This window comes from Leopardus geoffroyi, chromosome B3 (genome assembly GCF_018350155.1).
Source record: "Leopardus geoffroyi isolate Oge1 chromosome B3, O.geoffroyi_Oge1_pat1.0, whole genome shotgun sequence".
Lineage (NCBI taxonomy): Eukaryota > Metazoa > Chordata > Mammalia > Carnivora > Felidae > Leopardus > Leopardus geoffroyi.
Window position 1 is genome coordinate 45,483,649 of NC_059337.1, and position 16,247 is coordinate 45,499,895.

At 41.0% G+C, this 16,247-nt stretch overlaps 1 protein-coding gene across 2 annotated transcripts in view; it reads right to left on the bottom strand.

The window, feature by feature from the left end:
- Window positions 1-16,247, bottom strand: part of FAM81A (family with sequence similarity 81 member A) — a 78,315-nt gene that overhangs the window by 43,486 nt on the left and 18,582 nt on the right. The window contains exons 2-3 of one of the 2 annotated variants that reach the window (XM_045449579.1): window positions 15,776-15,872; window positions 14,506-14,779 (exon numbers count right to left, since the gene is read on the bottom strand). In XM_045449579.1, the coding sequence (XP_045305535.1) occupies window positions 14,506-14,779; window positions 15,776-15,795 (294 nt within the window). In that variant the 5' untranslated portion in view covers window positions 15,796-15,872. The remainder of the gene's footprint in view (window positions 1-14,505; window positions 14,780-15,775; window positions 15,873-16,247) is intronic. The other variant, XM_045449578.1, reaches the window with a different exon arrangement.

Here is a 16,247-nt window from a genome sequence, read left to right on the forward strand (position 1 = left end):
ATTTATTTATTTTGGGTGAGAGAACGCATGCTTGTGTGAGCAGGGAAGGGGCACAGAAAGAAGGAGAGACAGGGTCCCAAGCAGGCTCCATGCTGTCAGCATTCAGCCCGATGCAGGGCTGGATCCCACAAACAGAGAGATCACGACCTGAGCTGAAATCAAGAATTGGACACCTAACCGACTGAGCCACCCAGACGCCCCATCAGCTGGCCCCTTCTGTCACTTAAGTCTCAGTTCACATGTCACCTAAACCACCTTCTTCCTAAAATAGCCCTACAATTACCCTCCTTCATTTTATCTTACCAGAACACTGCACTGAGGCTGAAATTACCTTGGTTACTTAGTGTTTACTGGCTGTAAACCCTACTAGAATGTGCAGCAGGACTAAGAGTAAGGGCCTTCCATGTCTGGGTCACTACTGTAGCCCCAGTGCTTCTAATAATGCCTGGCTCCCACTGGAGACCAATTAATTTAGCTTCATTTTCCAGGATTTGGTCTTTCACATTCAAGTCTTAGAGATTGGATTTAGCCAGTGCCCAGAGGTGATCAGGTCCTCAAAGATGGACCCAGACAAGCTAAAATGTATTAGAGACGAGCAGACAATAGAACACCAATTTATTAATTTACACTGAAAAACCTCCATCACCAGAACTGAACAAATACTCAAATTGCATTCAATTCACTGTCTTCTCTCCCTAGAGTCAAGACACAGGACAAGTCACGTCTGGCAGGTAGACTTAAAACAAAATGAATATGGATGATGAGGTGGTTAATTATATGTCAGCTTAACTGAACCAGATAGCTGGTTAAACATAATTTCTGGGTGTGTCTGTGAGGTTGTTTCCAAAAGGCATTTGAATTGGCAAATGCCCTCCCCAAAGTGGGTAGGCATTATCCCATCACTTGAGAGCCATGGCAGAATAGAAAGGAGGGGGAAAAAAAGAGAGGAAGAAAGGGCATTCACATTCTGCCTGAGCTGGGACGTCCATCTTCTCCTGCCCTCAGCACTGCTGGTGCTCAAGCCTTCAGACTTCAACTAAAGTCTACACTATCAGCTCTCTGGATCCCAGGACTTAGTACTACACCACTGGCTTGCCTGGGTCTTCAGCTTGCAGATGGCAGATGGTAGGACTTCTCAGCCTCCATAATCATGTGAGCCATTACCTTATAATAGATGGATGGATAGATGGACATCCTGTTGGTTCTGTTTTTCTGGAGAACCCTGACTAATACAAATGATAATCACCAAAGTCCCTCTGCTGAGACACCTGTTCCAACTGGACAAGATCACTCAGCTTCAGGCTGGAATTCCCTTTTTAGGTAAAATATATGAAGTCTGGAGCATCTGGGTGGCTCAGCTGGTTGAGCGCCAACTCTTGATGTCGGCTCAGGTCATGATCTCACAGTTCATGAGTTCAAGCCCTGTGTCAGGCTCTGCATTAACACTTGGGATTCCCAAGCCCACTTGGGATTCTCTCTGTCTGTCTCTCTCTCCCAAAATAAATAAATAAACTTTTAAAGATATGTATATACGAAGTCTGGCAGCCTACACTCTCTTTGCTGACAGTGCTAGATACACACTGAACCAAGTTCCCATTTGTGCATCCAAGTATACATGAACATGATTGTCCTCACCTCTGCTGTGATATGCTGATAAGGCCCAACTCTGCACTCATTGCTTGAGTTTAAAAAATTCTTCAATAGCCCACTTGCAAATTATTAAACTAGCAAATTATGTGTAATTGAGTCAATAGGTGAGGGCTTGATACAGTTTCCCAAAACTTAACTAGGTCAGAGCCACCCCAAGCCAGACAGACATGAAGCCTGAGCACATGGAAACCAGGAGTAGGTCTGCATATTCCAACCAGCAAGGTAGCAGACCCCACTGCCTGACTCCCTAAAGGCCAAAGACACAGTGAAAGCCCTTAGGGGACACGGGGGTCTCAACCACTTCCCAAGCCATCAAAGTGTCATAGAAGGGGAAGCTTACCACCAACAAAAGGCATGGACTTCTTATCAGGAGTTGGCCTCCAGGGATTGATAAAAGCTTAAAGACAGTACAGATAATCCAGACATGTATAATTCATAACTGACCACATTACCTCTTCTAAATTTATAATGATGATGATTATTTGTGGAATGTTTCCGTGGAATAAATAATTGATAACATACTCCACATCGTAAGGCAAATTGCCAGTGGAGACAATGGGTGGGGAAACATTAAAACAATAGATTCTTTCCTTCAACATTTATCAAGCACCTACTATGTACCAGCACACAAGAGTCATCTGTTTTGACATTAGAATCCACTGATAAAATATGGGCAATAATTACAGGGTTCTGGAAGGGTCAAGGTCCCCAGAGCCTTTAAATATGAAACTTTTTTTGAGGGACACCTGGGTGGCTCAGCCTGTTGAGTGTCCAACTCTTGATTTCGGCTCAGGTCAGGATCCCGGGGTTGTGGGATCAGGTCCTGTGTTGGGCTCCATGCTGAGCATGAAGTCTGCCTGAGATTCTCTCTCTCTCTCCCTCTGCCCCTCTCCCCCACTCACACTCCCTCTTTCTCTAAAATAAAAAAATTTTTAAAAGAAACATTTTTTGAACTCCTACTCTGTGCCAGACACTGTGGTAGGTGCTAAAAATAGAAAAATGAGGACTTAGTTCTAGCTCTTAAGGATCACACAGGCTAGAGGTTTAACAATACATTTCGCTTTTCTTTTTGTATACTATGTTCAAAGCCACATGACAGAGAATCATAAAGACTTAACCAGGCAAATTTGCCAAGATATAGTATTAACATATCTCAATTTGACTAGCTCTATCGGGAGCCTGGAGAGAACTTTACTACAGCCTTAGTTTTGTGACACAAAATCATCTGCAGGGACAGATTTTTATAAAACAAATACCCAGTAAGTTTTTACTTATTGAACTGAAAAACAAGTGTAAACCAGTAATACAAATAATTTTAACACCAGGCAATTCACTGAAGAAATTCATTAAGAACCTACAGACAAGGGGTATCCAGCTTGCTCAGTCAGTAAAGCATGCGACTCTTGATCTTGGGGTCATGAGTTCAAGCCCCACATTGGGCACAGAGCCTACTTTAAAAAAAACCAACCAAAATACATCCTTCACATCATTTAAATACACTTTGAATACCTTCACACCTCTTTGCTTTAAATATGCAAATATTGTCTTTGCATAATATCCACCATCCCAATTTTATAGTACTTATAAATAAAGACTTCTTTTTAGTACTTTTTAAATTTTAATCTACACCATGATTTTACTTTAACAAATTTTGGCTACAATGTGGCAATTCTGATATCTCATCAAGCATCCTAATTTTAGTTGTGTTTGGGTAAACACATTCAGGCTCATAATATATGTAAAACCATGTAATTAGTGTTTTATATTGGAGTCTATTAAATTTCTAAACTTCCTTCTGTTACTTTATAATGATACATAGTTATTACCAGTTATAAAAAGTAAATGCTCATACATGCAAAGTAAATTTTTATCAGAATCAGATTTTATTCAGTTCTTTCTCTCTACAACGGAAATCATCTTTTCATTTGCAAAACCACAAATCCAAAAATATATGTAAATGGAAAAGAGTGCTGTCTGGTTAAGGCAAGAATAATCATTATATACAATGTGTTTCAGATGGAAAAGCAGCAAAATTGAAATTACTTTAAAATTCATTGCATTGCAGGGAGCTTGGGTGGCTCAGCTGATTGAGCGTCCAGCTCTTAATTTTGGCTTGGGTCATGATCTCATGGTTCGTGGGATCGAGCAGCCCTGCACTGGGCTCTGCGCTGACAGCAGGAGCCTGCTTGGGATTCTCTCTCTCTCCCCCTCTCTCTGACTCTCCCCCAATCTCACTCTCTGTCTCTCTCACTCTCTAAGTAAATAAATAAACATTAAAAAAAATAGTTTGAGCATCTGGGGGACTCAGTCGGTTAAGCGTCCAACTTCAGCTCAGGTCATGAGCCACGTGGTCCGTAGGTTTGAGCCCTGTGTCACACTCTGTGTTGACAGCTCAGAGCCTGGAGCCTATTTCAGATTCTGTGTCTCCCTCTCTCTCTGCCCCTCCCCCACTCGCACTGTCTCCTCTCTCTCTCTCTCTCTCTCTCTCTCAAAAATAAATAAACATTAAAAAATTTAAAAAAAAGAAATAAAATAGTTTAAAATATATAAATAAAAAATAAAATTCACTGCATTATAAATTGTTAAAAATCACATTTTAAAAACACACCTTAAAAACAATTAGCAAAATCCTACATGACTGATGATGACTGGATTCCTAGGGATGTTTGCTAATAACTGTAATTAAGCAGTTTAATGAACTTGCATCAAAGGAATGATGGGGCAGGAGAGAACTCAGTATGAACCAAAGCTAGAATTACCTACTTTCGTGAAGAAATTCTTCCTGACAGGGTAGAAATATTCAGAAAGCAAAGAATGGCTGAAAAGCACGACCTGTCACATTTGAGAGTTGGCTACCTAAGGCCAGAGTTCTAGAAGAGCTTCCAAGAGGCGAAGTAGAAAAGAAAAAGAGCGTATTTTTGGATTTTAACGATCTGAGTTTAGTCTCAGAGCTGCCACTTACTGGCCTTGAAATCTGAAAGTCCCCTCACTTCCTGAGCCTTGGCTCCCTCGTCTGAGAAGGTTGTAGTCTGTACAGATGACCTCAGGGTCTCTTCTCCTTCTCTTTATGCTACCGGCAAATCTGCAACCGGCTTCACTATGAATTGGGCATTTGTTCACTTAATAAGCATTCATGGCATTTTGCTCCACACGCTGTGCTGGACAATGCACAGATGAATAAGACAAGCTTTCTTTCTTTTTGAGGAGTTCACAATCTATTGGGGAAACAGACTTGTAAAGGAACAATGCCAGTCCTATTCCATAAATGCTGTGGTAATGCTGGTAAGTGCTGGGTGCTCAGGATACCTAAGGGAAGGGAAATTAGAGGCAAAGGAGGAGGTAGCACGGAGGTCTTCCTATCAAGAAACAAACTATTAAATAAGACTGAGGGCTCAACTGAGGTTGGAAATTATATGTTTTAAAGTGGTTCTCATCATTGGATTAGTACATAGCAGCTACCAAAGAGGAAATTATTCCCTGGGCCCCATAGTTGCAGCTAAAGCACTATCAGCTTTCATGACGGCAAAAATTAAGTCTAGGGCTTTCTTTTCTTTTTTCTTTTTTTATTTTTTTAACGTTTTTATTTATTTTTGAGACAGAGAGAGACAGAGCATGAACGGGGGAGGGGCAGAGAGAGAGGGAGACACAGAATCAGAAACAGGCTCCAGGCTCTGAGCCATCAGCCCAGAGCCCGACGCGGGGCTCAAACTCACGGACCGTGAGATCATGACCTGAGCCGAAGTCGGACACTTAACCGACTGAGCCACCCAGGCGCCCCTCTTTTCTTTTTTAATGTTTAAATTTTATTTACTTTTTTAAGTAAGCTCTATGCCCAACATAGAGCTTGAACTCACAGCCGCGAGATCAAGAGTCACATACATGCTCCACTGACTGTGCCAGGCAGGCGCCCCAAGTCCAGGGTTTTCTAAGGGCACAGTTACTTACACTCTATGCTTTTCCTGACAACAGTACCGCCAGAGTAGGTTGGCTCCAGGCTCCAGTCTGTCCACTACCCACACAGGCAAAGGGAACCTAGCTGAATACCTCCAGGGACATGCTGGGCATGGAAAGGCACGGAGAGGTCATAATATTTTCTAACATGAAACACAGGGGTGTTTGTATTCTTCTATGAAATACTTCTTTGCTACTGGTTAAGGGATGGAACAGTGAGAATCATTTATCCCCAATTACTTTGATTTTATCTATCTCCCTCTCTAGATTTGGGTACAGCAGGGATATCAGTCCCCTAGTGGACTTCTACCCCTTTTCAAAGTTGAAATCTTTAAGTTGGGGTTCTTCAATTTAGTAAAGGTACCAACTGGGGGTTGGCAAGTTATTCAGCTACTGGGTTGAATAAAACTACTTTAGCTCACAAATATGAAACTGGAAAGATCATTCTAAGTACAAACACCACCTTCCAAAAACATGTAAATTCATCTATGGATCTTTTAAACTTCCTATGCCCTTCTGATGTCATTTGAGTTCTTTGGTTGCAGGCAATGGAAACTTGCCTCTGGGTTAACTTAGGGGAAAAATGGAATTTACTGGAAGGATCAGAGGAGAGATCTGAGGACAGAGGACAACCAAAAGGGCAGCTGGGGACCTAGACTGAAGGGGACATAAAAGGTGTTTCCTAGGGTCCATGCAGCAGGAACACTGGCCAGTATCCTGCAGACACAGCTGCTGTGGGGAAGACGCTCCAATCATTTCCACTCTGAATCACCCTGCTCAGGTTTCAAGCTCCAGGGAATGAGAGACTCAATTCTCTGGCCCGAGTTACTGGTTCCAATGGTCTTTAGCAAAAAAAGGTGATAAGGCAACTGATGAACAGCCATCCAGTCTGTGTCCGATGGAAGAAAGGTAAACACCGAAAAGAAATCAAGTTTCTGTATACCAGAAGAAATTGGAGTGGATGACGTCACGCACCAAAACGGCAAAGATCCACGACATCCCCTGAATAACAAATACATAATCCTTTTCTTTAAACATCATAAGAAGAATAGATATTTTAGAACCCTGAAAACAAATATACTTTGATTAGGGTACAGCTTTGAGTGAATTCCTGTCCTTAGTAAAGGTATGTGAGAATCTGAATGAACAGTGAAGGTTGGTTTCCATGTGGTACACCAGGACCTTACTTGGGTATAAGCTAAGAGAGAATTATCACAAAACGAAATTAAATATGTACACAGTAGCCATGAAAGAGTTGAGATAGTTATATTAACATCAGACAAAACAGACTTCAAGATGAGAAATACTACTAGAGAGAGAGAGAAACATTTTTTTAAATTTTTTTTCAATATATGAAGTTTATTGTCAAATTGGTTTCCATACAACACCCAGTGCTCATCCCAAAAGGTGCCCTCCTCAATACCCATCACCCACCCTCCCCTCCCTCCCACTCCCCATCAACCCTCAGTTTGTTCTCAGTTTTTAAGAGTCTCTTATGCTTTGGCTCTCTCCCACTCTAACCTCTTTTTTTTTTTTTTTTCCTTCCCCTCCCCCATGGGTTTCTGTTAAGTTGAGAGAAACATTTTATAATGATAAAAAGGTCAATGTATCATTATAAATGCATATGTACGGAGCAACAGAACCCCAAAACACTCGAAGCGAAAACTAACAGAGTTGAAAGGAGAAAAAGATTTTTCAACAACAAGAGTTGGAGACTTAAATAACTGATAGAACAAGAGTTTCAATAAATGTGAAGTGATCAAAGATAGAAAAAGTATGTTCTCTGCCCACATGGAATTAAATAAGAGCTCCACCACATGAAATAAATTTTGGGAAACCCCAAACATTTGGAAATTGAACAACACACTGCTAAATAACACATGAGCCAAAAATAAAGTTACAAAAATAAAGTGAAATTTTTAAGTATTTTCAACTGGGGGTGCCTGGCTGGCTCAGTCAGGTAAAGCACGTGATTCTTGGTCCTGAGGTTGTGAGTTCAAACCCCACGTTGGGTGTGGGGATTACTTAAAAGTAAAATAATTTTCAACTGAAGGAAAACAAAAACACAACATAGCAAAATCCATGGGAAGCAGCTAAAGCAGCTGGAGGACACTGGATAACTTTAAACACCATTATCAGAAAAGACTAAAGATCTCAAACCAATTACCAAAGCTTCCACCTTAAGAAACTAGAAAATGGAAAGCAAACCTAATAAAAGCAAGCAGGAAAAAAGGAAATCACACAGAGTTGAAATCAATTAAATAGAAAACAGAAAAGGAAGAGAAAAAAATGAATAAAACCAAGAGTTGGTTCCCTCAAATGATTAATGAATTACTCAATATGGTGAAGATGGCAATTCTCCCAAAATTGATCCATATATTCAAAGCAACTTCTGTCAAAGTCTCAGTAGGCTTGCAACTAAGACAGACGTTTACATTTTATTTTATTTTATTTTATTTTATTTTATTTTATTGATTTTATTTTAGAAAGCACAAACAGGAGAGAGGGATGGGGGGGGGGGAGAGAAAGAGAGAGAGAGAGAGAGAGAAGGAGAGTGAGAGCGAATCCCAAGCAGGCTGCACGCTCAACACAGAGCCTAACATAGGGCTTGATCCCACAACTCTAGGATCATGACCTGAGCCTAAATTAAGAGCTGGATGCTCAACGAACTGAGCCACCCAGGTGCCTCTAGAGATTTACTTTTATCAGTTTGTAACACAGAACTCTTTCATATTTAAATTTTTTCATAATTATATAATAATTAAAATAATTATGTAATTACCAAAAAAAACCTCAGTAGGCTTTTCTATAGAAACAGCAAGCTGATCCTAAAACTTATATGAAAACACAAAGGACCTAGAAAAGCCAAAACGATTTGGAAAGGAAAACAAAGTTGGAGGACTTATAGTGTCTGATTTCTACTTTTTCAAATATTTAAATTTTAAAAATATTTTTAAATGTTTATTTATTTTTGAGAGAGACAGAGAGACAGAGACAGAGAGACAGAGAGACAGAGAGACTCCCAAGTAGGCTCTGTGCTGTCAGAGCAGAGCCCCGCATGGGGCCTGATCTCACAAACTATGAGATCATGACCTGAGCCGAAATCCAGAGTCAGATGCTTAACCAACTGAGCCAGTCAGGTGCCCCAGTACCTAATTTCAATATGTATTCTAAAGCCAGAAATTAATTAGGGCAATGTGGTATTAGCATACAAAAAACATAGAGATCAACAGAATCCAGGAAAAAACCCTTGTTTTATGGTCAATTGATTTTCAACAAAGGGACAAATGGGAAAATTTTCCTTGAGCATCCAAATGGGGAAAAAAACTAACTCAGACCTTTATTTCACTTTTTACATAACATGAACTCAAAATGGATCACAGACCTAAATGTTAAGAATTAAAACTAAAACTTTAGAAGAAAACATAGGAGAAAATCTTTGTGACTATGGGTTAAGCAAGACAGTTCTTAAGATACAACACTAAAATTACAAGCCATAAAAGAAAAAACTGGTAAGCTGACTTCATTAAAATGTTTAAAATGCTGCACTTCGAAAGACACCATTAGGAAAATGAAAACATAAGCCAGAGAACGGGAGAAAATTTCTGCAAATCACATGTATGATAAGGGACTTGAAGCTAGACTAACTTAAGACTTTTTACAACTCAGTAATTAGACAAAAAACCCAACTTAAAAATAGCTTCTAATATTTGCTACAACATTCAGCTAAGTGACATAACCCAGACACAAAAGGACGCATACTGTATGATCCCACTTGTATGGTGTACCCAGGATAGACAAATTCGTAGAGACAGAAAGTAAAATAGAGGGTAGCAGTGGCTGAGAGGCCTGTGGAACTGGGAGTTATTGTTTCATGGAAACGATGTTTCTGTTTGGGATGATTGAAAAGTTTTGGAAATGGGTAGTGGCGATCATTGCATACAACACAGTGAACGTACTTAACGTCACTGAATTGCATGCTTAACGGCTAAGATGGTAAATATCTTACCACAATCAAAAAATTAATTTTAGGGGCGCCTGGGTGGCTTGGTCGGTTAAGTGTCCAACTTCGGCTCAGGTCATGATCTCACGGTCCGTGAGTTTGAGCCCCGCGTCGGGCTCTGTGCTGACAGCTCAGAGCCTGGAGCCTGTATCTAATTCTGTGTCTCCCTCTCTCTCTGCCCCTCCCCTGTTCATGCTCTGTCTCTCTCTGTCTCAAACATAAAAATAAACGTTAAAAAAAATAATAAAAAAAAAATTAATTTTAAAGACTGGGCAGAAGACTCGAGGAGACATTTCACCAAAGAAGACATACAAATGACCAATAAGCACCTGAAAAGGTGCTCAGCATCCTCAGTCATTAAAGAAATGCAAATCAAAACTACAGTGGGACACCGCTACATGTCCATTATAATGACTATAATCAAAGAGAGAGAGAACACCAAGTGTTGATAAGGATCTGGAGAAACGAGAAGTCTCACATATTGCTGATGAGATCGTAAAATGTGTACAGCCACTTTGGAAAATTATTCGGCTATGTTTTAAAAAGTTAAACACACACTTACTGTAAGACTCAGTCAGCAATTCTACTCCTAGTAATTTACCCAAGAGAAATGAAACCATGTCCACACAGGCTTATATAAGCAAGTGTTCACAGCAGCTAAAACCTGGAGACAATCCAAATGTCCATCAATTAACGGATGCATAAGTAATATGTGGCATATCCATACAGTAGGATACTCAGACATAAAAGGAAATGAACTACAGGCATACCTTGTTTTATTGTGCTTCCCAGACACTTCAGTTTTCTACAAACTGAAGGTTTGTGGCAACCCTGTGTTTAACAAGTCCACTGGCGCCATTTCTCCAACAGCATTTGCTCACTTCATCCTTCTGTGTCATATTTTGGTAATTCTCACAATATTTCAAACTTTGTCATTATTATTATACTTTTTATGGTGATCTGTGATCGGCGACCTTCGACGTTACTACAGTAATTGTTGTGGCATGCCACAAACTGCACCCACATAAGACAGCGAATTTAACGGATAAATGTGTGTGTGTTCTGACCGCTCCACCAACCAGCCATTCCTCCATCTCTCTCTCTTTGGGCCCCCCAATTCTTTGAGCCACAACAGTACTGAAATTAGACCAACGAATAAGCCTGCAATGGCCGCTAAGTGTTCAAGTGAAAGGAAGAGTCGCATGTCTCTCACATTAAATCAAAAGGAGAAATGAAGAAACTTGGTGAGGAAGGCATGTTGAAAGCCAAGACAGGCCAAAAGCTAGGCCTCTTGTGTCAAATGGTTAGCCAGGTTGTGAACGCAAAGGAGAAGTTTTTGAAGGAAATTATAAGTGCTACTCCGATGAATACTCAAATGATAAGAAAGCCAAAGGGCCTTGTTACTTGATATGGAGAAAGTGTGAGTCATCTGGACAGAAGATCAAACCAGTCACAGCATTCCCTTAAGCCAAAGTCTAACCCAGAGCAAGGCTCTAACTCTCTCCAATTGTGTGAAGGCTGAGAGGTGAGGACGCTGCAGAAGAAAAGTCTGAAGATAGCAGAGATTGGTGTATGAGGTTTAAGGAAGGAAGCCGTCTCCATAACATAGAAGTGCAAGGTGAGGCAGCAAGTACTGATGTAGAGGCTGTAGCAGGTTATCCAGAAGGTCTAGCTAAGATAATGAATGAAGGTGACTATACTGAACAACAGATTTTCAATGTACATGAAACAGCCTTATATTGAAAGAGGATGCCATCTAAAATTTCATAGCTGGAGGGGCGCCTGGGTGGCGCAGTCGGTTAAGCGTCCGACTTCAGCCAGGTCACGATCTTGCGGTCCGTGAGTTCGAGCCCCGCGTCAGGCTCTGGGCTGATGGCTCAGAGCCTGGAGCCTGTTTCCGATTCTGTGTCTTCCTCTCTCTCTGCCCCTCCCCCGTTCATGCTCTGTCTCTCTCTGTCCCAAAAATAAATAAACGTTGAAAAAAAAAATTTTTTTTAATTTTCATAGCTGGAGAGGAGAAGTCGGTGCCTGGCTTCAAGGCTTCACCCCCTGTTAGGGGCTAATAATGCAGCTGGTGACTTTCAGTCGAAGCCAATGCTCATTTACCATTATGAAAATCCTCGGGCCCTTAAGAATTATGATAAGTCTACTCTGTCTGTGCTCTATAAATGGAACAACAAAGCCTGGATGACAGCACATCTGTTCACAACATGGTTTATTGAATATTTTGAGACCATTGTTGAGATCTGCTGTGGAGAAAAAAAAGATTCCTCTCAAAATATTACTGCTCATTGACAGTGTATCTGGTCATCCAAGAGCTCTGATGGAGATGTACAATGAGATTTATGTTGTTTTCATGCCTGCTCATACAACATCCATTCTGCAGCCAAAGGATCAAGGAGTACTTCCATTATTTAAGAAATATATTTCATAAGGCTAGAGCTACCACAGACAGTGATTCCTTCTGGAAATCCCTCTGGAAAGCATTCACCATTCTACATGCTTTTAAGAGCATTTGTGATTCATGGGAAGAGATCAAAATATCAACAAGAACAGGAGCTTGGAAGAAGTTGATTCTAACCCTTGCGGATGACTTTGAGGGGTTCAAGACTTCATTGGAGAAGGTAACTACAGATATGGAAATAGCAAGAGAACTTGAATTAGAAGTGGAGCCTGAAGATGGGACTGAATTGTTGCAATCTCATGACAAAACTTCAACAGATGAAGAGCTCCTTCTTATGAGTGAGCAAAGAAAGTCTTTTCTTGAGATGGAATCTACTCCTGGTGAAGATGCTATGAAGATTGTTAAAATGACAACAAAAATTTAGAATATTACGTAAACCTAGTTGATTAAAGTTTTGAAAGAAGTTCTACTGTGGGGAAAAGAGGATCAAACACCATCATATGCTACAGAGAAACTGTTCATGAAACAAGAGCCAATTAATGCAGCAAACTTCATTACTGTCTTGTTTTAAGAAATTGCTGTAGGCACCCCAACTGTAGCCACCACCACCCTGATCAGTCAGCAGCCATCAACACTGAGGCAGAACAATTACGACTCATGGGAAGCTCAGATGACGGTCGGCATTTTTTAGCAGTAAAATATTTTTAATGCTTTTTTAATGTTTATTTATTTTTGAGAGAAGGAGAGGCAGAGCACGAGTGGGGGAGGGGCAGAGAGAGAGAGAGACACAGAATCCGAAGCAGGCTCCTGGCTCTGAGCTATCAGCACAGAATCTGATGCGGGGTTCGAACTCATGAACTGTGAGATCATGACCCAAGCTGAAGTCGGATGCTTAACCGACTGGGCCACCCAGGCACCCCACGATAAAGCATTTTTAAATTAAGGTATGTACATTTTCTTGACATAATGCTACTGTACACTTAATAGATTACAGGATAGTGTAAACATAACGTTTATATGCACTAGGAAACCAAAACATTCATTTGACTTGCTTTATTGCTATATTCGTTTTATTGCGGTGATCTGGAACCGCACCTGCCAGATCTCTGATGTATGCCTGCACTGATACATGCTAGAACGTGACTGAACCTCAGAAAGATTATGCTAAGTGAAAAAAGCCAGTTGCAAAAGACTTCATATCATAAGACTCCATTTATATGGAATTTCCAGAAGAGACACGTTTATAGAGACTGAAAACAGTTTAGTGATTGCCCAGGCCTGGGGTACAAGTAGGGATTGACGGCAAAGAGACCTATAAAAATTTTCAGGGTGGGGCGCCTGGGTGGCTCATTTGGTTGAGCGTCTGACTTCACCTCAGGTCATGATCTCATGGTTCGGTTCGTGAGTTCGAGCCCCGCGTTGGGCTCTATACTGACAGCTCGGAGCCTGGAGCCTGCTTCGGATTCTATGTCTCCCTCTCTCTCCGCCCCTCCCTCGCTTGCACTCAGTCTCTCTGTATCTCTCTTAAAAATAAATAAACATTAAAAAAAAATTTTGAAAAAAGAAATTTTCAGGGTGATGGAAATGTTCTACAACTGAGTTGGGTTGATGGTTGCACAATGGTATAAATTTCCTAAAAATACTGAATTGTACACTCATACTGGGTGGATTTTTTTGCCTTATAAATTATATATCAATAAAGTATTAAAAAGTAAATAAACACAAATCTGACATGGAAAAAAATAAGGCTTAATTTCAGGAAGCATAAGTCAGGTACAATCTCTATGACTTGAAGCAAAGGTTTTCCTTAATCTATCCACATATCTTTTATTTATATATTTAAAAATTACATGTGAAGGATATCAACACTGTTCAATGTGAAAACTCAGGCCCTAAACAATCTTAAGCTTCTGAACTAAATTGTGTGGTCCCTGTGATTATTCAATAAATAGCAGTACATTTACAAATTTTAAAAATTTAGCCACTACTGGCCTTTCATTGGGCTCATTTCAAAGAAAAAAATAAAGCAATAAAAGGGAAGTCTGAGAAGCAATCCAAATGCATAAATTGTTTGAATAATAAACTGAATTATATGTAATCATTATGACCTAGAAACATTTAATCTGAAGCAGCAAAGCCTGGCCTAGTAATTGACTTAATAGCTGTCTTTGACAATATGAAGGGTTTTACAGGGAAACTATTTGACTAGTTCTTCTGCCTCTTCACTGAGAGCCGAACAAAACGAAGAGATTTCATAGTCAGCAAGGTAAATTTAGATTAAACATAAATGACACTGACAGTAACTGCTATCAAATACTGAAATAAATTTAATTAGGCTATTTGCTCAAGCGGGTTTCCTTGGCAAAAGCTAGAATACACAGCCCGAAAGCTTTGGTCTGAATGCATTACTCCTGGCAGGCAAGAATTCCGCCTGCTGAGCCCCTGCAGGTCTGTGGGAAGGATCGCGGCCACGCTGACTTGCACACACCTTACTCACCTCAATATCCCGATTGAGTTGCTTCACTATGGCAGTGATGTTTCTGATGTGCTCCTCCAAGAAAAGCCTGGCCAGGCGGTCACCTCCCCCTTTGTTTTGCATTTTCTGCAAACTGCTGACAATGTCGTCTTTAATCCGGAAGGCGTGCTCCACAAGGGCAGCGGTTGTTTTCTCGTGGCAGAGGATTCTATCTTCCAGTTGTTCCACTAGGCTTACAGATGAGTAGGGTGCCATGGTCAGGGACTGGCTGTGTCGGGGCATGGTTCTAACTCGCCTGTGCAAGGGAGCCACGTTACTAGGGTTGTTAATTGGGAAAAAGTAATTTTCAAAGCCAGAGTCAAGACTTTCCAGAGAAGGAAATGCCAATTATTTATCCCTACAAGCTAAACAGGGTTTGAGGGAGGGTTTCTGCACCAAAGAGTTTTCCTTGTGAGCCAGGAAACTTTAAACAATCATACGCAGACACTTCGGTGTGTTGGTAGTAGGTTCCATGACCGCCAAAATCAAGAGGCTGGTGGAATTGGGCACACCGATGTCTCCCCAGTTGAAGCTGTGTTATCAAGACTAAGCTGTATCATCGGAGTCAAGTCTCCTGACATGCCCTCCTCCTTCATTCCCCTACAGCAGTTTTCTAACATACTAACAAACTCAAAGGCCTACAAGGGTTAAGCAGGTAACATAAATGAATGATGCATATCACATATGATCGGGAAGGGACTGCGGAGACCTGGAAAGGGCATTCCTCCACTAAAGGCAGCCCCAGTTCTGCCCCATCCATGAGTAACCATCTGGGGATGTGGGTCTATTTTTCCAGATCATCTCATATTTTAAGAATAGCCAGGAAACTCAGACTTGTATGTGAAATCACCTGACTTTTAAATGTTAACAAGTCATTTAAAAAGTATTTTAAGATAATGCAGGCCAAACAATGCGCTTCCATGAGCCAGTTCTGGTCTATGGACCCCCAATCTGCAACTTCTGATTTAAAAGGGTTAGTGGGACACTAGTCTCCAGGCCTCCACAGTTGCGTTTTACCAGTGACCAGAAGTACAGCTGTACTGCAGGGCTATTATGAGGTCTTCACGTCTCACTATCGCTGAGCAGCCAACAGCATTCTACACATTGGAAGCTGGAGAGGGAACACAACTGTACTTCTATTGCCCTTGAACAAAATCATCCTTGGGTAATGTAACAGCCACAAGCCTTCATTTATAATAACCATCACACCCACTAGCAGCCCTCATGGGATTGGTGGAAAGGAAAAGTATACCTTAGATGCATATTTTCCATATATTATACCTTTCCTCGGTGACGAGAGAAGGAAATACAGGGCACCATCGGGCCATTTTCTTTTTAATAATTCACATCTGTTGAAAAAAATAAGCATTAAATTATTTAACAGTTTATATCTGGAATTTAAATGACGTCTAAAGCTTATTATTAACTTACTAAGTGGATTGTAAATTATGCCAACACACCAATCAGTTGTATTATTAAATGTCTTCTATCTTACATACGGAATAAACAGCAAATGCTTCTAAATAAGGAGAAAAGAGGGGCGCCTGGGTGGCGCAGTCGGTTAAGCGTCCGACTTCAGCCAGGTCACGATCTCGCGGTCCGTGAGTTCGAGCCCCGCGTCAGGCTCTGGGCTGATGGCTCAGAGCCTGGAGCCTGTTTCTGATTCTGTGTCTCCCTCTCTCTCTGCCCCTCCCCCGTTCATGCTCTGTCTCTCTCTGTCCCAA